The 24,218-nt window shown below is 38.1% G+C and overlaps 1 protein-coding gene across 1 annotated transcript in view; it reads right to left on the reverse strand.

The window, feature by feature from the left end:
• Positions 1 to 24,218, reverse strand: part of LOC114031940 (collectin-12) — a 231,053-nt gene that overhangs the window by 19,508 nt on the left and 187,327 nt on the right. The window contains exons 4-5 of the mRNA XM_027847159.1: positions 8,269 to 8,367; positions 6,458 to 7,504 (exon numbers count right to left, since the gene is read on the reverse strand). Of these exons, the coding sequence (XP_027702960.1) occupies positions 6,458 to 7,504; positions 8,269 to 8,367 (1,146 nt within the window). The remainder of the gene's footprint in view (positions 1 to 6,457; positions 7,505 to 8,268; positions 8,368 to 24,218) is intronic.

The following is a 24,218-nucleotide window of genomic DNA, read 5'->3' on the forward strand; positions in this document are numbered from 1 at the left end:
TGTGATAGCTCAGGCAGTACTTCAGGTTAATCTCTGGTTCTCTATCAAACTGGCTGAAATTGTTATTAAATCTCAAGGCCAAAGGGGTGGCTCCCTGGCTTAGGATTCTGAAAGGCTAGCATGCCTATTCCCCTGCTAAAGTCATCACAATCAATCCAGAAACGCGTAAGCATGAACAATAATTGAACTCTAAGAAGCTTTGTATTTTCCCCCTTTTCCCTAGATTCCAGAACTCCTGAAGTCTTGAAATTCCAAGACCTTAGAAATTGCTGTTCAGGGAGAAAAGGATGTTCTAAGTTACTTTGCCAGCCCTGTATTGGCATTCAAATGGAAAGAGTCAAGAAGCACAAGAAGATTTCAAAATCTGTGTTTGAACAGAGCCACTGTTGGTTAATCTGAAATCTGAACTCCACAGCACAGTGGGCTGGTAGAATACTGTAAGGGAAAATCTGAGCACCTAGGTCTGAATTTGGGCACTGTTGTTTATGGCTTAGGTGGCTTTGGGGAAATTGTTCATTTATTTATGAATTTATTCATTAATTGATCCATTTATTTGTGGGGAGAGAGAGAGGGAGGGAGGAATGGAGGAAGGGAGAGAGAAAGATAGGGAGGGAGAGGGAGAGAGAGGGAGAGGGAGAGAGGGAGAGGGAGAGGAGAGGGAGAAAGGTAGGTAAAGGGATGGAGAGGGATGAAGAGGAAGGGAGGGAAAGAAATGGCATGGAGTAGTACAGAGGTATTAAACTCATGGGCTGAAGGCTGCTTGCAACCCACAAACTTTCCAGTGCTGCTGACTAGATTAAAATATAATTGGGAAATGATTGACTAAATAAATAAAAATGCAATGTAATATAAATAATATTCATTTGTGGTTTTCTAAGCCTAAAGGGATTTTTTTCTGTTTGAGTTTGATACCCCTAGTGTAGTGGCTAGAAAGCTGGCCTTGAAGCAAGGAGATCTGGGTTCAAGCCTCAATTCAGCCACATATTATCTGTGTGATTCTTGGCCTCTAGGTGCTTGGGCCACTCTCTCACACTGAAATTGCAAAGAAGGTGTCAACTTGCATGTAGAAGGAGCTGCATCCTGCCTGTAGAGGAGTTTCCTCAGCCCACCAATGAAATCCCAGGTCCAGTCACTATCCCTATTTTATTTTATTCTTTTGGAGACATTGGAAGAGCAGCAGACACTCATGGGCCTGATCCTACTGTTGATTGGCATGGAAGCTCTGAGCTGCTCCCTTTCTGACCTGAGCTGGTTCATGCCTTCCTTGAACACTCTGATGGTCCGTCTACCTGGGGCTCACCATGTTGGTACCAGACTTAGTGTGAACACTTGATCGACTTTAGCCCTAGAGTAGCTCAGAACTCTCTTTCAAGTTCAAGTGATCCACCAGCTTCAGCAGGGATTACAGGTACATGCCACCATGTCTGTCTGCCATTATGTGTATGTGTATATATATATATATATATATACACACACACACACACACACACACACATTATATATATATATATATACATATATATATATTTAAGGGTAGTGGAAAGAGCACAGGAAATGAGGTTTCAAATCTTGAGCAAAGTGCTTAATCTCTTTGAATGTTAGGTACCTAGGAAATAATACCACTTATGTAACCCATTTCACAGGGTTGTTGGAAGAGAAGAGCTTTAAAAAACTTGATGTTGTATAGAACTATGAACTATTTACATTTATGGTTTTTGAAAATATAAAAAAATACATGGTGTAGTAGAGTGCCAAGCCTGAAGTCAGGAAGACCTGGGTTCAAATGGGACCTCAGATACTTAGTAGCTGGGTAACCTGGGTTAAGTCACTTAACAGCTGTTTGCCTCAGTTTCCCATCTGTAAAATAGGCTAGAGAAGGAAATGGCAAGCCACTCCAGTAGCTTTGCCAAGGATATCCCAAATGGGGTCACAAAGACTCAGACACGACCAAAAAAACGACTGAACAACAACAAAGTGTAGATGTAGTGTTCTTTCCTCAGCGATCCTTGACGGGGGAAGCTTCCTTGACTACTCCTTACCCCCACTGCTAATCTGTACACAATGATTTGGAATGAACAGGAAGCCTCTTCTCAATTACTTGGAGCCACAAGAATTCTGTAGGTGATTGCTTACTTAGAACAGACTCTTTTAGAGAAATACTGTGAAGTCTGGGGAGGGGGTGGCCCTGAGATGGCTTTACCTGTATGTTCCTGAACACAAAAAGGAAAAGTGGATTCAATTGTTAGTGAATTCGCTATTCGAAAGCATGTGACACAAATACTGGAATGTCCTCTGTTTGGAGTTAATAGAAAAATCCTTAAATCATCTATAGTGAAAACAAAACATTTTCCTAGAAAGGTTCATTTGTTTATAAATGAACTTCTTCCTAGTATAAAGACTCCGCATGGTATTTAATTGCAATTTCAGATGCATTTTAGCTTTAGCAAAGGCAGCTTCTTTTGGCTCATTTCTTGAGGAGGCCGAGAATTTTGCACAGCTGTACTTGTGTCTAAGGCAAACAAATGCAAAGTGCAAGGCAGGATTAGAGTGGACAAGGAGGCCTGCCAGGAAAGCATTAGTGTATTTTGAGCTTTGTGGAGGAAAGGCATTACATAAAGCCAACATAATCCAATAATGCCTGGTTCTTTATTATCCTCCACCACTTCATCACTGTCTTGGATGAGATTTCTATCTACAAAACAAAGAAATAAAATAGGAGAATAAAATACTCTGAAGAAAAAGATTTATAGAAATAAATTTCTCTTGATTGGTTCATGTGGCCCATGTGTTATGTGGTCTCATTAACTAGAAGAATCAATTTCCATAAGCAAACATTTCCTTCAAAACATCTAAATGTCCTACTGTATTTCTTTGTTTTGTAGATGGAACTCAGGATTACATCAAATAGTAATAATACAATATTTACTAGCAGGAGATAATTGGGAAATATAACTAGCAGCCATAATAGTGACAGATTTAATATAATTGGAAATGGGGATTGTCTAGATAAGAAATGAGGTCCTTGATCAGTGTTTGTTGATTGAATAAGTAAATAGCCTAAACTTGGAAGCATTATGGAACATATAGTAGCTAATCTAATCTATTAGTACTATACTTAACACTTATCACCAGTCCACAAAATAGCAGAGATCTCTGAGGTGATCTAGTTTAACCACATTTTACAGAGTGGGAAACTGAGGACTGGAGAAACAAAGTTGACTTTCTCGAGGTCATGCAGGGAATAAGTCTAAAGCCAGTGCTGTTTCCATTATTCCATGTTGCCTTCAGCCCCAAAGTATGACAGAAAGCAAGCCTGGCATATTGATACACTGACATTTAAATGGGGCAAAGCACTTGGGGAAAAACTTTCTTGTTCCTTCAGGTACTCTGAAGTCAGGTACCATAGTTCTGGTAACTGCTTAAAGCTCCAAATGTTAAAAGGAGGTAATGGCTAAACACATCCCCCCCAAAAAAACCCGCACTGATGGAATGAGATGGTTGTAAATCAGTGTGCTGAGGATGGCTAATAAAGGCAACTAGAGGCCTTAACACAAGGAAATAAAAATTTCTTAGTATCCCTGAGACTTGGTGGGAAGAGACTCATGCTGGAGTATTGTGTTCAGTCCTGGGTACCATGTTTTGGGAAAGACATTGACAAGTTACAATGTTTCCATGAGACAGCAATCAAGATGAATCAATCAATCAATCAATCAATCAACCAGCATGAACTTATTAAGATTCTACTAAGAGCTCAGCACCCTCAACATGATATAAAGATTGGTTAAAGGAAACTGTGAATGTTTAGCCCAGAGAAGAAAAGGCTTAGAGGAGAAATGATAATGTCTTCAAGAGTTAGAGGGGCTGTCATGTTCTACTTGGTCCCAGAGGGCGGAGGTAGAAGAAAGGGTGCAAGATGTTGAATGGCAGATTTTAACTCAGTGTAAGGAAAACCTTTTCAATCATCAGAGCTGTCTAAAAGTGTGAAGAGTGGCCTCAAGAGGCAAAGGATTTGACATTGATGGATGGCAGAACTGGGATGTAAAGGGACTCTGAGGGTGGGAATGGTGGATTCCAGGTACCAAGATGTGACTTGATAAGGATGAATATAAAGCAACTGTGCAAATACAGGATTGAGAAAACAGCTAGAAAGCAGTTCATGTGAGAAAGAGTAGCTTTAACATGATCTGGGGCTACCTTAATAGAAAAATAGTGTCTAGAGCACGAGAGTAGAGGTGAGTTTTCTATGCTGTGTCCTGGTCAGGCCATGACTGGCATAGTGTGTCCAGTTTTGGGCACCACATTTTAGAAAAGATGTTGATAAATTAAAATGAATCCAAGGTAAACCATTTCACAGGAGGATTGGTTTAGCCTGAAGAAGGGAAGTCTTCTGGTGGTGGTGGTGATGGGGTGGTGGAGAAGGATCTGATAAGTGTCTTTAAAAATGAGATAATTATAAAGTGCTTATTAGCACGATGCCTGGCACATGGTACGAACTTAATATGTGTTTGCTCCTTTCCCTCCTTCATGTGGAAGAGGGACTCAACTTTTTCTATTTGACATTAAAGAAAAGAACGTGAGCAAATATATGATATTTACATGGAATTTTCTAACAAGTAGAGCTGTTCCAAAATGGAATGGACTAAACTAGGAAGCCATGTGTTTCTCATTACTTGAAGTCTTTAAGCAAAGCTTTGATGGTCACTTGCTAGGGGTGTTAGAGATAGGATATGTTTTGTGGGTGGGAGTTGAACTAGATTACCTCTTATGTCCTTTACAATCCTGCAATTCTATAATTCTGTGGCTAAGGGCATAACACCTGGCCCTGTTATGCTTCTCACTAGGGGCCTAGAAGAAGAGGCATGGTTCATGGAAAGCTAGCATCTGAACATACAACTACTAATTTCTTTTCTCTCTGCTTAGCTAGCAACCCATATTGTACAACAGCTTATGGGAAAATATGTAGTATAACATGATGTGACTAATGTATTAGTAGTCCATGACAAAATCAGAAAAAATATTATCTTTTGATGCTATAAATAAATTGTCAGTCTTCTCTTTGTTTCATTCCATGTTTAGTTTAAGAAGGGAAAGGAAAAGATAAATCATGCATTTAATAATTCACTATAGAAACCAGATAGATCCCATGAATTCATGGCAACTTTTTATATTTCAGGCATAGCCTTAATGTCATCTCATAGTCATTATAGGCATAAAATAGAACTTGTTACATGAAGCACCATTAATCCATAAGTATTTTGAATAAAAAGGTAATACCTGAGGATTTTTTTTGACCTAAATACTTCTAATATTTAGAGACTCGGAGGATAAAGATCACCCTAAATTCTTGAAGGCTATGCATTGAAAAGTTTTTGAGAATACACCCAGCATGATAGACCAAATGTCTATAATTTTAAAATCAGCCTCGTTAAGTTTGATGAACCTCACCACCATGTTGGATGCAGAATGTTGGATTTTTTGGCCATGGCAACTCTGAAGACTATTCATTTCAAATACAAAAATACTTATTAAGCTCCTGTGAAGTGCTAAGCACTGTGCTAGGTGCTGAGAATGCTCTACAACAACAAATCAGTCCCTGCCTTCAAGGACCTTACATTCTATTATCTACTATATGATAGAGGGGATGCAGTCTGCAATGGCTGAGGAAATACATGAAAAAATAATGTACCCTTGAAATGTCAAAGTCAGATATGAATAACATTGAATCCTCAGATTTTCATATATAGCATCCATTAAGTTCTATGTATTTGAATATTCATTTTTTAATTGATGCCACATTACTACATATTTTCTAATAGAAAATTATCTGATCCTATTCCTTGTAAATAAACTGCTTTTCAGAAAAAGCAAATTAGCTTTACTCCAGGGTATCCTCATAAAAATTAACTTTGCTAGAATTATCCAGCATTGTTTCTTAGCCTGGGGTACCCAGATCCACAGAGGAAGTCCCTAGGTCCTGCCAAACTTTTTGTGACCCTCATATTTAACCTCATCTTCAAATGCTTATAAGAGTTTGAAGACAAACTAGGATGAGGTTTTTCAGGCCACTAGGTTGCAAAGTTGAGCCTTGTTATAATGCAATTTGCCCTCATGTGGAATATGGTATAAATGGGTCAGTTTTGGATTCTGTCCCGGGGTTCTAATCACCAAAAGGACCTCATTACATTGCAGTCTCACTTACAATATGGTCCTGTAGCCTGGGGTCTGAGGACTGTACTTAATTTAATGAGGCAGGAACTGGATAAATGGTATCCTTGTGACTTGGAAGGATTAATGTAACCTATAAAGGGGTTTGACTTATAACTGGAAAATAGCTGAGGCACTGGGGAAATTGGGCTAATGTCTTCTAACCTTTAGTTCACAGTACCACTACAAGCTGTGATGCCTTGCACCAAGAACAGAATTAAAAATATAAGCTAAAACTGAGGTTTTCATCTACCTTGTAGTATTGTAAAATTCTTGATGAGTTGACCATGCTTGGAGTCTACCAGCTTCATTTCTTCCATGATCACGGACAAGTTGGCTACTTCAATATCCAACCTCGATCTCATGACATCCTGCTGCATTCTGAGAGTTGTAGAATCCAAACGAATGTTGGCCAGGGTATTGTTCAAGGCAGTTAGATCATCTGTATGTTTGGTTAAGGTGTCTGTACAAGTTGTCCTGACATCATTCAGGTTGCTGGTCAGCGTCCGCAGGTGGTGGGCCGTGTAGCTGATATTGCTAATAATATTAACTATATCTGTTTCAAAGAGTTGAAATCGTTCCTCTAGCTGGTTAAACTTGGTGGTAGTTCTATTCTCTGACTCTTTGTGGTAGTCTTGGAGGTCTTTCAGGTTCTGTTCATTGGCTTGTGAGATAGTAGTGATATTGTCCAATTGACCATTGAAAGAGTTAAGTTGGCTATTCATGTCCTCTAGAGTATCATTGTTAGCTTTGGCTAAGGCAGAGTTGTTGGCAGCCAGCATCTGCAAGTTCTGTACTTTCTCCTTAAGCCAATCGGTGTCCTTCCTTGCTTGAAGGAAAACCTGTTGCAGATTTTGGAAATCATTCTTAATTCGTTGGATAGCTTGGCTCGTGTCATCCACAGACCTTTGTAGACTGCTAATTAGGTTCCTTTGTTGCACTTGTGTTAAATTCAGGTTGTTTAGGTTCATGATGACCACATTGTGTGAATGCATTTGGCTCTGCAAGTTTCCCTGGAGAACACTTGTGTCTTGCTGCAGATTGTTGACATAGCCATTGTAAGCCTGTAGGGTTTTGTTGACAGTGGTGATCAGGAAAGAGTTATTTTCCAATGTTTCTTTCATTTGGCTCTGCCTGTCATCCAGTATATTCCCGCTCTCCTGTAACTTCTCTAATGCATCCTTATTCTTGCTGGTTTTCTCTGTAATCTCACGAAGTTGTTGTCTTAGGTCCAGTATATCTGATCTGAAGGAGGAAAGTTCTGTGTTGGTGCTCACAGCTTTCTGCCCAGTTTGGTCTCCTGGAAGAGAAAATATTATTAATGAGACAAAATGTCATTGAAGGGAGTTAAAGAGTCATGGCTGATTTTTGGGTCTGATTTTTAATTGACATGCACTGGTGTGTATGAACTTTGGGAGGTATGATCTGGGCATGCACAGATTTAGATCTACATGCGTGAAAAGCATGTGTTCTCAAACTGGGTAGCTTGAACTCTTAACAACCTGATTTATATGGATATATTTCAAGCATGCCCACTATCGGGATTGCCAAACAACTATTGTTGAATGACTCGGTACCCTCAGAATCTTCCCTGCTCTAGGCCACAGGGTAGGATATCATGGGGGGAAATAACTTATTGCTCTTTAATCATCAGAAGGATTTTTTTCCTCTGGATAAAAAATGGAGGAATAGAATTTGCAGTCCCTCTTTTTGATAGGAAACGAATTTATGCAACTGTTATTTATAACTGGAAGCATATTAAAATAAACCTACAGAGTCTTTAATAAGGAGCACTTAATGAAGGGCATTTATAGCACTTTAAGATCAGGGCAGGTCTTAAGATTTTATTTGGCCTACTAAAGATTTTATTGGACCTATTCCCAAACCAATCCTTAGCTTTAAATTTTTTCTGAACTGCATCCAGTAGAAAGACTGTGCTGACAATGCAAAATCTAAACATTCTTCAGGCTGTCTGTGAGTGTACAAGAATTCTGCTAGAAAAAGCTTTACTGATTTATGCAAATTAGAATTAGAGAAATAAGTTTTGCTTCATTTATGGATTACCTAATTTCTTCAGACCACTTTCCACTTCTGTGAGCTTCTCGTTGTATCTTAAATGTGATGTCTCCATGCCACCTGTGACGTTGTCCATTTTCTCCACAACTGATATTTGAAAAATAATGCATTAGTAATAAGCAACCTTATTTGTGCTTGGTTTTTTAGTTGTAAGATGGGCTGCTGTTTCATTATAGCAACACATTAGAATATTTACAACCTAGTGAATAATAGAGTGATGGATACAGAATGGAGCAAAAACTGAAGTAATCAAGGTCATATAAGGAAAAACAAATGATGAATCCTTAGCTTTGATTGTCTTAAAACCCCCCAGTTAGATGAATAAGTGGATATTTGACATTTACATAGCACTTTATGATTTCCAAATTACCTTCACAGTGCTGTCTCATTTATTTTTTACAACAATCCTATGAAGTAGCTGTGACAAGTATTATTAGTCTCATCTTTCTGATGACAAAAATGTGGCTCTGAGACACTAAGTGATATGCCCACAGTGGCACAACTAATGAATGGCAGATCTGGGACTCAGACCCAGGTCTTCTGATTCTCAGTATACTTTCCATTTTGCCACTTGAGAATATTATATTCTCTTCTGCTCTGGGATATTTTGCTATGTCTTGGATGTTTTGCATTTGGCTTGAACCTAACTTCATTTTAATATGCCATAGGAATTCCCACCAAGTATCATATTCTATTTGGCATTTATAATTTATTTATTTCCCTAGCATCTAGGCACCAAACATATGGCTCATTTAGGAAACAATTTTCATCTATAATTCTATCATGATCCTTCCTAACATATCAGGCAGCTGGGACATGCTTTTTGAATAGGACCTATCATTCAATGTCAGAAAAGTTAACCCACTCAAGGTCACACAAGTCTCTGTTGCAACAGAAATGAAAAAGCAGAAGTATTTGACTCTCCGTCCTATGTTTTCAGTCAGTCAGTCAGTCGGTCAACAAGCATTTATTAAATGCTTACTATGTATCAGATACTGTGCTAATGATTTAGGATATAGTAAAAAACATGGTCCTTGTCCTCAAGGAGATGAAATTCTAGGGATGCTGGGGAAAGACAACATACAAATAACTACATACAAGATTCAAGGACCCAGAGGAACAGAAAAGGCTGGTTGGTCAAGTCACCCTATGTCTAGTTTGCCCTTAACTGCACATCCTATCCCTCTGCTGGTGATGAACAAGCCAGGACAAGTTGTTGAAATCTTATATAACTCAGTCAACGAACAGAGCTGGTGGTCAGAGAGAAAAGGCTGCCTTCTGCAACAGAATTGTGAACAAAAAAGTGGTAGTATTTGGAGCTGTGGCCTATGTGTTTCCTCTCTTCTTCTTCTCTTCAAGGTTGGGAATGGGTCTGCATTTGGGAACTAAGTCTTATAGTTCCTAGCAGGAGGGAGAAGTTGCCCTTTCCTTGCTCCTGGAGGGGAGAAAACAATGAGATTAGAGAATTGAACTCTGTCTTTCCCCAAATTCCTGAGTTTGGAGTGTGTCTAAAGATGGGTTAAAAACTTCTAAATCTGGAAGAAGATGTGGGTACCTAGCCTGTATGGTAGTTGTTTAAATGTATTTGTAATTTTATTTCTTTTCCTGAATCTATAAATATGTAATGGGGTGGGGGCTGTATTGAGGAGCTGATGCAATCCCTCATGTGGAAGAGACCTTCCAGAAAGGCATGATGACATATAATGGACGTAACCTGTTCCCCAATTTGGAACATTTGTTCCTGTAGTTGGTTGGGATTTGCTAATTCTGTGTTGATTAGCTGCATAGCCAAAGTTGGGGTGCATTCAGAAGGACAGCTGGGTACAGTCAACCAGGGCCTATTTCTTGACTTTTAATGTTTTCTCACTGTTGTGTTCAAGTAAAGAGGCAAAAATTACTGAAAGTCCTGGTGGGAAGAGAGACCTTAGTCCTTTATCTTCCCCATGGGGCTGCTCCAGTGTGACCTTTGAGTGAGTGCATGGCAGTGAGGTTGCTTTGTCTTTGTTGTCATCTATTTCTTGATTTTAGGTGAAGGAGATTGGTGATCAATGTGATTTTCTGTTTTTGAAAGATCAGGAGACAAGCCACCAGGGATCCAGGAGAGGAGTCCATGAAAACTTTTGTGGCCAGTGAGGTCCTGAGGAAGGAGCTGGGTGACCCAGCCTAGTTTACAGGTGGGATTATATCCAGAATACCCAAGACTAAGACTCATCTAGTGGCTATGCTGAATTTGGAAGTATAGAAACTACATTAAGCTTGAGCCCATTCTCCCCAGAAACTGAGATGTCATAGGGGAGAGTGTGCCTTTAGGAGCTGGAGAAATGTTTGGATTTCTGTTCTTGCTATATCTTTTCAGTAATTATCCTTTTGGGAAAGCTAATTGATATTAATTGGTTAAGTGGAATTGGAGAGCTAATTACTGCTGTGTGACAGTGTAGGGGGAAAACAATGGAATTGGAGGGGGAAAATTCTATCAGATGGTATTAGAGAAAGAAACCCCAGCCTATCCAAAGGTACCCTTAGAATCCTGAAGGGAAATGTAGCCTTCTTCATTCTGGAAGATGGAGTCTAGAGCCATTGCTATAAATACGTGAGTAAGAAACAGCATATACTGAGTTAAAAATGCTCACTGCTTTTTGGATTGTCTAGTCAATAAAATTATGTTATAATTGTATGAATAGAACTCAGGAAAACATAGTAAATGAGAGAGGAGATGGGGTTTGTGGTGGGATTGGTACTTTGAGCTATTCTGATTGGTTAAATCCTTTTCTTAGTTAACTTCCCTTAGCCTGCATATGACTCACTCTCTAGTCTCGGCCATTTTCACCACAGTCTCACTAACAGCATTATAGCTCTACCAAAGATCATGCCCTGGGAGTTTAACTCTCATCTCTGGAATGTCTGCCCTAGGCCATCTCATTCTCCTAATTAATGACTTCTCAGATCACTATTTCAGAAAAGTCCCAGCCATGTTTCACTTCACTCCCCAATCAGGCCATTTTCTCTATAGCCTTGCCAATAAAACCTTAAGACTTCAAAGTGTTTTAACACATTATCTTAGTCTTCTTTTTAGAATGAGCTTCTTGACAGCAGGGACTATCTTGCTGTGTTTTTTTATCCTTAACGCTTTATAGTAAGTGCTTAATAAATGCTTTTTTTAAAAAAAGCATTTTTAAAAAATCCATTCATTTGAGCCTCACAGCAACCCTGTGAGATACATGTCATAGGCACCATTCTTCTTATTTTTCAAATGAAGAAACTGACTTACCTGTAGTCACACAACTAGAAGGGGTCTGATGTTGAATTTAGTACTAGGTCTTTCTGACTCCAGGTCCAAGACGCTACCACTATGAAAAATTTTTCCTGACAAATTTTGTATCAACATTTCATAGAGATCACCAGTATGCTTCCAGCTGAATACCAATGTTGCCTCTCTGTTGGTTGCAATAGATTTTTTTTTTAAAGAATGTTTTTCAGCATTAACTTTTTTTTTTAGGCAGCTAGGTAGAGCAGTGGATGGAGTGTTGTACTTGGAGTGAGGAAGACCAGAGTTCAAATCCTTTCACAGGCACTTACTAGCTGTGTGATCCTGGGCAAGTTACTTGATCTTTCTTATCCTCAGTTTTCTCATCTATAAAATGGGGATTATAATAGCAACTAATTTACAAAGTTGTTGTGAGGATCAAATGAGATAACATGTAAAATGCTTTGCAAACCTTAAACAACTATATAAATGCTAGCAATTATTATTATTCATCTTATTTTAAGCAAGTGAATATAGCATAGATCATTTTTATTTTTTCAAATGTTCTAATAATTAAAAGATGAAAGGGAAGCAAAATGAAAGATATGTTTGTGTAACCAACTTCCCTGCAATGTGGTTGGTTTCTGTCCCTGAATAGAGTCATTTTTTTGCCCCACCACAGTCCTTTCCCTTGAGAAGATCCTCTGGTTTCTGTGTCTGGAAGGAGGAAGGTGTTATGTGACTTGAAAGGTCATGGTGTTAGAATTAACTCCTCAGGTGACAATGGTAAAAATGCAGGTTGATCCTCAGATCATAGAGAACCTCATGAGAACTGAAGCCTATTGATAAACTTTTGATAATACTGTATATTGATGGTCCAGTAATAGATCTAGCTATATTAGTTTTCCCCCTTAGCTTATTTGTTTTGTTCATATGCACATTTCTTAGTCCCTAGGAACAAAGTGTTACAACTACCTCAGTAAAACAAAAATAAAATTATTACACTGTGGGCTGTTACAGGGGAAAAAAAGTTTAAATGTTTACACATTTAGATTCAGTCAAAACATGTGCCTCACCCTGTGCTAAAACCACAAGAAGGACCTTAAGACTCGCCCTACTTTGCTGACGGTAAGAGTCTCCTCTAAATATGCTGATGGTCACTCATTTTTCTCTTTTATTTTTCTTCTATTTTGGTTTAAAGAGTCATAGAATTGTAAAAAAAGAAAGAAAGAAAAAAAGAAAGGGATGCCTTGAGTTTACAGAGTTTAAAAAAGAAAACAAGTAGATGTTTTAATAAGAGTATTCATTTTTACTTGAGCTTAGCAAGCGAACTACCTGTTTGCTCTGTATACAAGTGTTAATGAGCTAGCTCCATGCAGTCCTGTGTGTATCTGTGTATGTTTGTGTTTAAAAATAGAGCTTAAGTGTAGAGCTCCAAACTTCAGGCTTGAGAAGATGGCAGCTTGCCTACTGCATACAAATAGCAGACTGGTTGTGATCCAGAACTAACACTTGCTGTAATATCCCACAGCATTTTCCTTGGTCCTTATTATTAACTGTTTAACACAAAACATATGTTATCTTACTCTAGAGACCACAAGTCTATCAACCTATGGCCCTTGTTAGATAATTCTTGAAGAAGGATCATTGATAGAAAAATGATATCAGCAGCCTGTTTTGTAAGGGCTCATTTTTGTGGGGCCATTTGTTTCTTGACAGAGCATTTCTCTTCTGCATTACTGGTGTTCCAATGAGTGTGCAAGAGTTGCAAAATATTTTCAGTTTGACCCCTCCTCCAGCTACATGTCCTTTTCCTAGTATCCAGGTGTTTACCCTTCCCATAGCCTGGATCCAAATTTTATCTTTATGTTTATAAAAATACTTGATGATTATGTTTCAACTCATGCCCTCCTCCTCTTCACCTTCCACACCCATACCTATCCTTCAAGTCCTAGTTCAAGTCTTATCTCAACTTAAAGTCTTCTGCAACTATTCTACCTTAAACTGATCTCTCTTTTTCTAAACCTTTGTAACACTTTTTATTTATATCACACAACATGGCACTTTTAGGATCACATGAGTATAGATGTAGATCTAGAAGAGAGGTAAGATATTTAGTCTAAATTTTTCACTTTACAAATGGAGAACTGAGACTCAGTGAGGTTAAGTTACTGGGTCAAAGGCACACAAATATTAGGTATTTGAGGTAGTATTTGAACTCAGATCTCTCTGCCTCTCAGTCCCTCATTCTACCACTATGAAAAAATTTTATTAATAAATTTTGTTTCAACATATTCTTCAGATCCCTAAAATATTCCCTGTTGAATACTCCTAATGTACAATTCTTGAAATGCTTATGTAAACCAACATAAATCAGTGCTTAAGATTTATACTCTAGGAGTTTTCTATTAGCAAAAAGAAGGAACAGGTGAATTGCTTTCCAAATTAGTACCACCATTGACCAATTTTTTTATCTGAATTTTGTTTAAAATTGTTGTCATTTACAAAGCTTTGGCATGTTTTTTTAAAAATAAGTACTATTATCAATGGTTTTTCCTGTTTTTAATATATAATCATGTGTTTTTGTTATTTTGACATTAATATTGCATATTGTAAGAGATAGTATGATGTAGTTGATAGAGAACTGGCCTCAGAGTCAGGAAGACCTGGGTTCAGGTCTTACCTCTGACACCTAATGGCTATGTGATCTTGGACAAATCACTTAAGTGTCCTAGTTAGTGTCTCAGTGTCCTACACAGTACTCTAAGTCTCTAAGTTGCAGAGCAGGTGCTGATCTTCATGGGCAGAAAGAGTTTTTTCCATGGAAGTTCCTAACATTAATAACATCATAGCTCTGTTAAAAAATATTTATTATGCCAATTATTTTCCTAATGTTGAGCCATACTTACCTCTCTGGTATAAATCTAACTTGGTCATAGTAAATTTAAAAAATACATAGCTATAATCTCTTTGTCAGTATTTAAATATGCTTTTGCTTCAATATTAATTTGTTATAATAATAGAATTTTCTTTTTCTGCTTTATCCTTTCCTGGTTTGGGAATTAGGACCAAGTTTATCTCACAGAAACAGTTTGATAGAGTGTTTACTTTCTGTTATTGAAAATAGTTTATGTAGCATAGAGATTACTTGATCTTTATATTTATGACAGAACTCACTATTTTATACCTGGAGTTTCTTCTGTAGAAGTTTACTTACTTTTTGAGGGGTTATTTAGGTAATTTGATATTTTTAGCATTTGCTTATTATTTTTTAGCTATTCAAACAGTTCATTTAGACTGTCAGTTTTGCTGTCACATAATTAGGCAGAGTAGTTTCTGGTAATTTTCTTTATTTCCTCTATAATTGTTACGAATTTGTCCTTAATATTTTTGGTTCTATTAATTTGATTTTACTGTCTCTAAAAAAGTTCTTAGTTCTCTTTATCAGTTTAATTTTAAAATGATTAATCCCATCTTTTAGTTTTTTTAAATCTCCTCTTTAAGCTTGTTTGGGCATTATTAATTCATTATCAAAGACCCTATCAAATTCTCAATTTTCAGAATGAAAGTTTCTGACATCATTGAAGAATGATTTTTCCTAAGAAGGAGCATCTTTAGGTTTTATAGGAGAATTAGTCTTGCAGTACAGGCCAATTTCTCTTGATTTTCTGTATATTTTATTACAACATCTTGTCTTTGTTTAATAGTATTGAGTTATTCAAATGAATCTCTTGATAACATAAATTGCTTTTACCCAGCTGCTTTCAAGCCTTTATACCTGATATTAGAACTCTAGAATTATGTCACTGGATGGGTAAAATCTAGGGTTCCCCTCTCTCAACATCCTATTGGTTATCATTCTGTTCTCTTTTTCCAATACAGGCAATTTTGGGGGGTATTATTTTCTATAATACTTCAACTCTTTGTTTCTTTGTATTTTTCTGGAAGGCCAACAATTCTCAGATTTTCTGACTGCATTGTGCTTTCTAGCTCTATTACTTTGGTAGGTAGAAACTTAACCTATTCTTCCAGTTTTATAATTTTATTTATTTATTTTTTGAGGCGATCGGGGTAAGTGACTTTTCTAGGGTCACACAGATAGTAAATGTCTGAAATTGGATTTGAACTCAGGTCTTCCTGACTCCAGGGCTGCTGCTCTATCCACTGCACCACCTAGCTGCCCCCAGTTTTACAACTTTAAAAAATTTTGCTTTGTTGTTTGTTCTTTAATCTGATCACTTTTCATTCTACTAGAGCCATCCTGTTCCTCAAGAGTTCATTGCTTAATCCACCACTATTTCTATTTTATCAATTATAAGGTCAATAAATGTCAATTATTATCATCTTAAACTTTTCCTTAGGTGAAACTAGTTCCAATCTTATAGAAGCAGATCTTCCTTTTTATACTTACTGTGTTTCTAAATCACTCTGGACATTCTTTCAGTATATCTGTTCTTTTTTCTAGAAATATAATAGCTGGTTGGGCATTTTCTCTGGCTATCCCCCATGCCTGGAATGTTTTCCTTCCTCCTATCCAGCTACTAACTTCTTGGCTTCTTTTAAGTACCAACTAAAATTCCACCTTCTATAGAAGTCTTCCCTAGCTCCTTGTAATGCTTTCCCTTCTGTTAATTAATTCTTATGCTTTTTGTCACTCTGTTAGATTGTAAGCTCCTTGAGGGCAGGAACTATCTTTTGCCTCTTTTTAAAAACTCTAACACTTGGCATAGTGCCTGGTACATACTAGGTGCTTAATAAGTGTTCAATTATTGATTTAATTACAGTCTTGTCCTTTCCTTCTGGAGATTTTGCTATACTTTTAATAATATTCATGTACTATATCAGGGCTTTTTTTTTTTTTTTTTTTTTTTGCTTAACTATTTCTTTATTTTTTCTTTTTCTTTTCAGGTTTCTTTTTCCTGTGAAGTTTTTTTCAACTTTCTTTTCTTTCTTGTTGTTTTTTTTTTATTTGATTTAATACATTTGCCATTGTTTTGTGGTGGTGCAGAGGAACTGGACTAACATTACTATTCACATCATCATCTTGCTCTAAGTATTTAGCATTTATTAGGCATAGGGTTGTTTCTTTAACCAAATGGCAAACACTGTGAGGATTCTGTCGGTTTTTCAATATTTTGACAGATTGAGGACTTCATTGGTGGCATAGCCCCTTCACTGATGCAGATTGCAATCTTGCCATGTTCTATGAATTGCTATGATCAATAATTTCATCATCTAGTTGTCAAATTTATGGTAATGGGCCTTAGGCAGCCTGGTCCTTGGATGAAACACACATTACTTTACCAGAACCATAAATGAAGCCTTTTCAGCTTGGTTAGACCTATTAGAAATTGTGCTTTCCTGGTGTAGTCTTTGAGAATGCAAAGCCACCTCCACACAATAATGATGCATAGAATAAGACTTGAGCGGAAATTCCATTTCTATACTTTTCTTTAATCAAGAACAAACATTTATTGCACACCTTTTATCACAAGGGCACTTCCTTAGGGACTCAAAGTATGAAGAGGGAGACAGGATGGTGCAATAGACGGAATGCTGGGGAATCAATGACCCTAGTTTTATTCCCAGTTTTTTGCCACATAACTTGTGCTGCCTTAGGCAACTCACTTTGTCTCTGACTATAATAAAGATCTCAGTTTCTTTCTCTGTAAAAGAAATTGGGCAAGATGATCTTTAGGCTTTCTTCCCGCTCTAAGTTCAAATGAATTAAATTAAAAACATTTATTAATCACCTTCCATATGCAGAGCACTATGCTGGGCTTTAGTGGAGATCAAAGTTGAGAAAAGATATAGTCTCTATCTTCATGTAGTTCCCAGACACACACACACACACACACACACAAATAATTTTAATACAATGTTACACAGAAGTACCTTAGAGAGATGCAAACCAAAATTCTGTCTGAGGTATAAGCAGGAAAAAGTTATCATTAACTGGGAGAATAGGAGAAAGCTTCATGGAAGAGATAACATTTGAGTTGTGTTTTAAAGGACGGGAAGGAATCCAAGAGATGGAGAGGGACAGGAAGAAGGAGGACATTCTAGGCAGAGGGAACAGTGGGAGCACAAAAAGGAAGGGAAACGGTATGTTTGGGGAACACAGTAGTCCAATTTGTCTAGAGTAGAGTACCTATTAGGGGGTTGTTAAATGTAAGGCTAGAAAGTTAGGGTGGTGCCAAATTGTGGAGTGCCTTTGCAATGCAAAAGGGGAGAGAGCTGATCCTGAAAAGTGACACTGCCACACAGGTGTAATAGTAATATGGGATAAACAGATGCCAACAGGGAACAGCATAGGTATGCAGCCACCATTGCCCCACACTTTCAGAGCCTGAATAGGGCTAGTGTCTAGAAGGGGCAGGGGCAGCAGGATATTCGTGCCATCCAATCGAAGGGTCAGTGACAGACATTCAGAGCTGAGCAAAGAACTGATGTGGTACTAGATGATTGCCACATTAGTAGTGGGCTGTGGTAGTGAGTTTTGGTGGGTGACTGAAATGAGGATATGCTCTGAATTGCTTAATAAGGTATGAGGAATGAGGCAGGGAGCCAGGAAACTTAATTCTATCTGTGCCACAGCATGAAATCTGTTGTGTGTGTGTGCATGCGTGCTTATGCATGTGTGTGCACACTAGTGTGCGTGCATACCTGTGTGTAGATACTTGGTCTCTGGGTTAGGTGAGCCTTAGCATAGAAGCGTCCTAGAGGATGTGGCTAAATCAAACAGATTTCACTGAGTCACAATTTTTATCTCCCTTCCCACTCCGTTTCCACTCCCCCCCGCGCCCCAGGAAACGCCTTCTCCCCCCCCCCCGCACCCCGGGCCAATCTTGCAACTCCTGTGAAGGAATCAGTGAGCTGGTTATCTGCTCATCAGTATTCAGCTGTGGAAGTTACTTGCCAATATAGGGAACTTGTATCTTTGTTTACTGGGGGGAGGGGCAACCAACTGTCTCTGGGGCACATTTATGTCCTTGTTCTTCCTCATCCCAAATCCCACTCAGCGGGCTCCCAGGGAGGGCGAGGTCTTGCCTTGTAAGCCAAGGAACATTTAGTGAGTTATGGTACAGTGTGATTTCCCTTAATCTGTGATGGGAAACAGCCCCCTAAGCCTCCCCCGCCGCCCCAACTCCAGCTGATTTTTACAGCATGGCATAGAGTTAAGATTCTTGCTTCTCTACCTCTCATTCTTAATTTTTTATTAGTTAATTTAGAATATACTCTCATTTCAGTGGTCCAGTCTACCCCACTAGTGATGGGGCAGCCTCCTATTAGTGCTATGCCAAGTCTTTGTCTAAAAGCTAGATACAAGTTTGAACTTCAAATTTGTATCCAAAGCTTAGACTGGAGAGAGCATCTGGCTATGTCTCGGAAACACAGGCCTATGTTCCCTTTTGGCATTTGTTTCCTTCCTATAACTGCTATCTTTATGTGGCAATGTCCCTTTTCTAGGAGCAACTCCCTCTCCTTTCACACTGAAGCCTTATATTTCAGTAAAAGGAGTTAAAATTTTATTTTTAGTACTTTGATGGATCTGTGATTTTGTGAAGGATGGTACTTCCTCCCATGATGCAGAATGCAATCCATCCATGTCTGCCCAACCTTCATCTTTCTTTACTGTGTTTAACTGCAGATTATTTACAAAGGGCATTAATTAGTTAATGTACTTGGGCATTTTTTTCCAGATCTCTTGACACTGAATGGATACCAGGGGAGCCCACAAGTGATGGCTATTTTACTTAGTAGTCAACAAATTGACATCTGATGTCTGAGCAGAGAAGTAACATGGCCAGATTTATAAACTTAGTCCAGATCTATTAAGTAACATTTAGTTTGCAACTCTCTAATGTATGAGTACCAACCTCATCCAGTCAGTCAACAGGCATGTAGTATTTACTGTGTGGCAACAAGGACTGTAAGCTCCAAGATGTTAATGACCATTTCTTATTTGCACTTTGTATGTCACCTAGGGCCCAAACCAATGATCTTGTATCAATAAGTGCTTAATATATATATATATATATATATATATATATATATATACACACACACACATATATACATACATATATATATATATATATATTGATTTAGTTGCATAACAAAAATTAGCTGTATGAAGGACAAAGTGGAGAGGGGAAAGAAAAGAACAGAGTGGAATTATCTCTTAAGAGGTCCAGACAGAGGGTATTGTGTGGCAGCTAGGTGATATAGTTGACAGTGCTGGACCTGGAGTCAGGAAGACCTGAGTTTAAATCTAACCTCAGACACTTTAGCTGTGGACCTTGGACAAGTCACTCAACCTCTGTCTCAGTTTTCTCGGTGTAAAATAGGGATCATGATACCACCTCCCTTGCAGAGTTGTTGTGAGGATAGGAAATGATATTTGTAAAGTGCTTAGTACAGTGACTGGCTTATTCCTCCCCAAATATGTATCTACATTGGATCTTCCCAAAAAACCTAATTCACTATGAGTGAAATTCAACTAGAACCATCTCTTTAAATGCCAATATTCTACTAATGATTTTTATGGCTGCCAAATATGAAAGACTATGATCTCAAAAGAATTAAAATCATAAATCAAAGAGCAAAGGAAAGATGATGGTGGATATAAATGGAATACAATATGTTACCAATGACGACTTAAACTCAATAAGTGTAGTAAGAGACCTTATCAGGAACTTGTCTGATCAAAAAAGAGATGGTGAGGTATATTGGTAGTACAAAATAAAGACCAAAAAGAAGGCACCCAATGCATTGGATAAGTTATCCACGGAGTATTTACAGGAAAATATGAATGGCAACCTGATTGGTGGTAGGATTACACTCACCAATGAGATCATAGATTTTGTAAAGTACTGAAGCAAAAACATTGGACTATCCAGTAAAGTTGAATTATGGAAATACAAAAAACCCCCCAACTTATAATATTATAAGACTGTTTCATGGCCTGGATCCCAACAACAGCTGTATCACAATCCTCTAGTTTATGTATTTAAGTACAGATCTTTGGTCCAATTCTTATTTAATGGCCATTTCTATTTTGGCAAAGTTGAAGTCTTTGTGTGATTGTTGAATCATTATCAATGATCTCTGAATGGTTGTGAAGAATGAGGAAAAAGGTACGTGATTAGAGATGGACAACATGATCTGATTTTCCAACAAAGGAAGAAAATGGAGCCTGCAAACTATAGGTCAGTCAGATTGATTTCAATTTCTGCCCAAATCCTAGAATGTATTATTAAAGGGATGGGTACTGAAATCTAGAAAAAGAATTGAAGATCACAAAGAGCAACATGACTTCATCAAGAACAGGTCCTGCCAGATTCACTCTTTTTTCCCCCTTTCTCTCTTTCTTTTTTTCTCTCTCTCCTTCTCTCTCTCTCTCTGTCTCCTCTCTCACTCCGTCCTTTCTCTCCTCTTTTTTTCTCTCTCTCTCCATTAATCTGTCTCTCTTTGTCCCTGTCTCTCTTTCTGTCTGTCTCTGTTTCTTTATAGCATTTGACAAAGTATTTCATACTCTTAATAGGGAAAACATAGAATAATTTGGACTAGACAATAGTATGATTAGATGGATTCAGAAACGGTTGAATAACTGTAGTGGAAGAGTAGTCATTACAGTTTTATGTTAACCTGGGAGGATGAGTCCAGTGTATCAGGTGTTTGTGCTTGACCCACATTTCCTTGACATTTTTATCAATAACTTGGATAAAGACACAGATGGTATTCTTACCAAGTTTGTTGATGGTACAAAGCTGAGAGGGATAATAAACACAGTGGATGACAGAGTTAGGATTAAAAAAGATTTAACTAAGTCATTAGGTTGATTCTAATAAGATGAAACTTAACAGGTATAAATATAAAGTGTAACACTTGGCTTAAAAAAAATCTGCTTTCCAAGTACAAGATGAGGGAAGCCTAAGTAGAGGGAAGATTATTGAAAAATGTTTTGAGGATCTGAGAGGGCCACAAGCTGAATATGTCAATGTGGCAGCCAAAAAAAGTGGTTGTGACTTTAGGCTGTATTGAGAGTCATAGCTCCCAGGAATAAGGAGGTGATAGTGCCCTACTATTGTGTCCTTATGAGACCACATCTGGAGTATTGTATGCTTTTGGGGCTCCATTTTAGGAAGGGCATTGAAAAGCTGGAGAACTTTTAAATAGTGAAGGGTCCTGAGTCCATTCCATTCAAGGATTAGTTAAGGGAATGGGGTATGCCTAGCCTAGAGAAGAAAGACAGAGAGGGGCCAGAACAGCTCTCTTCAAAATTAAGCAGAAGAATGAATTAGAGTATTGGACCTGGATTCAGGGAGATCTGAGTTCAAATGTGATCTCAGACATATACTAGCTTTGTGACCCTGGGCAAGTTGCTCAATCTCTGTCTGCCACAGTTTCTTTCTCTGTAAAAAGGGAGGAAAAAAATAGCACTATTATTTTAGCTACTTCCCAGAGATGTTGTACGGATAAAATTAGATAACATTTGTAAGGTGCTTTGCAAACCTTAAAGTGCTAAGTTCTTATTAATATTACTAGGAACAATGAATGGAAGGGGCAAAAAAGCATGGGGAAAAACTTCCTAACTATTAGAACTAGCCAAATGAGGAATGGGAGGAAGATGAGTTTCTACTAGCTGGAAGTCTTTAAGTAAACGCTCAATAACTTTTTCTGTCTGGTATAGCTTAGAAGGGATTCTTTTTCACATATGGGTTGTACTAAATGGCCCCTGGGGTCTCCTATGACTGAAATTCTGTGGTTCTCCTTTCCCCTTGAAAAGCTGTTCCAGTGATTTTTTTGACTAATAATTCAAAATACTCAGGAATACCTCAGTTAGTTACGTGCTTGTGGGCTTTGGATCAGTAACAATTCACATCCACCTTTTGGAATCCTTATCTTTCAGCAAGGCTCAATTTAGGAGCCACCTCCACTTTGAAACCTTTCCTGACTCCTCTCCCACCCATTTGCTCAAAATACTTCCTTCCTCCTCAAATTACACCTTATATTAATTTATCTGAATATATGTTATGTTTCCCCCTGTAGAACATATCCTTGAAGGCAGGAGCTATTTTTGTCTATGTATCTTCCTCAGCACTTCACACAGTACCTGGGACATAGTAGGTGCTTAAAATGTTTGCTGGATTGGATTGAGTGACAGGTTAAAATGACAGAAAGTTTATTTTATTTATTTTACTCTTGTGCTCTGCTGAACTACAAAGGTTAGGGGAGCGTTTATGGGTAAACACGTCTGGAGAAAGGTAAAAACAATGCACAAAACTTTATGAATTAGTGGTTTTTGCTCTTTCCCTAGAGTATCCGATGAATCTTCAATAAACGAAGTTTTCAAAGCAGCTTTGTGAGCCATAAATCACAGGCATACTGAGGACATCTTAAGTGAAGAGTTTAGAGGATTCCCCGCTGTTCACATAAACCTTTTGCTGCAGAAATGCTATTTCAAAAAAAAAAGTCCAATTTTGGGTCTGTAGAAGGAGAGAAACAAAAGGGGAATGGGTGGAGGTGAATGGGGGAGGTCAGGAGGTGGAATTTCAAAAGTTCCCTTGGAATGTATTTCCCCAAGACTCAAGATCCAGTACATTCAGAACAAGCAAGTGATATCAAAATAAGTCTTTGAGCGATTGGGCTTAAGATTCTGCCAGTGTAATCCGGTTACGGAAACTGTCATGGGATATGCAGGTTTTTGCAAATAGCTGAACTGAAAAGAAAGGAAGTGGACAAGGACCACGCAAGAAAGTTATACTTGTGAACATGATGCCTCAAAAAAATAAGAAACAGAAGAACTGGATGGTGCCAAACAGTCATAAGCAATGACCTGGAGAGCCAGGGGTGCTTACTGCAAAGGTCCAAGGCTCCCAGGAGGTCTTTTTTCCCCCATTATTTTCCTTTCTAAGATTATAAAAACTGAGTAAGTAACATCTAAAAGCCGCAGAGAGTTTTGCTTTTGGACTTCTCCTTATGCCTTGAGAAGGCACCAAGTGTCTCTGAATTATTTCGTAACAAAACTAAAAAGTAGCCCAATGTTAAGACAGAGGTAAGCACTTCAAAGGCCAGGACTATGCCTTTTCTTTCTATAATAAATATTCAACTCCAAAGGCTTAATATACTGTTCTATAGGAGCCCCCTACAGAGACTCAATAAAAGCTTAATTGTCACCAATTGATTTTTAGTTACTGTTTTGCCACTGGTTCACTAATCATGTTTACACAGACTGAAAAAAATGGAAAGCTGGCTAATTTGATGAAGTTGGCTAATGTGAATCATTCATAACAAAGCTTTTCTTTGCTTTTCTAGTAGTTTTTTCCCCCTAGGTGGGGAGACACTTTCAGGTGACTCCAGTTCCGTAATATGTGTGTGTGTGTGTGTGTGTGTGTGTGTCTGTCTGTCTGTCTGTCTGTCTGTCTGTGTCTATCTACATAACCTGAGAACTTATACTTGTTGGACCTCATTTTCCTCAATACAGGTGTCCTTTACTTAGGTGAGGCAGCCACAGCTGAAAGAGAATTAAAGGCCTGATAATTTTCCCAATTCTTTATTGTCTCAATTTATTGCAGGATAAATGGGAAGTTCCACGCTATGCTTTTTTTTTTTTTTCTGAGTATGCTTGGCATTAGGGGGCAGGCTGAAGAATACTTCAGGAAAATGCCTAGCTGTGCATGTGACAGGT

Source organism: Vombatus ursinus, unplaced genomic scaffold, assembly GCF_900497805.2.
Source record: "Vombatus ursinus unplaced genomic scaffold, bare-nosed wombat genome assembly UNPS02015255.1, whole genome shotgun sequence".
Lineage (NCBI taxonomy): Eukaryota > Metazoa > Chordata > Mammalia > Diprotodontia > Vombatidae > Vombatus > Vombatus ursinus.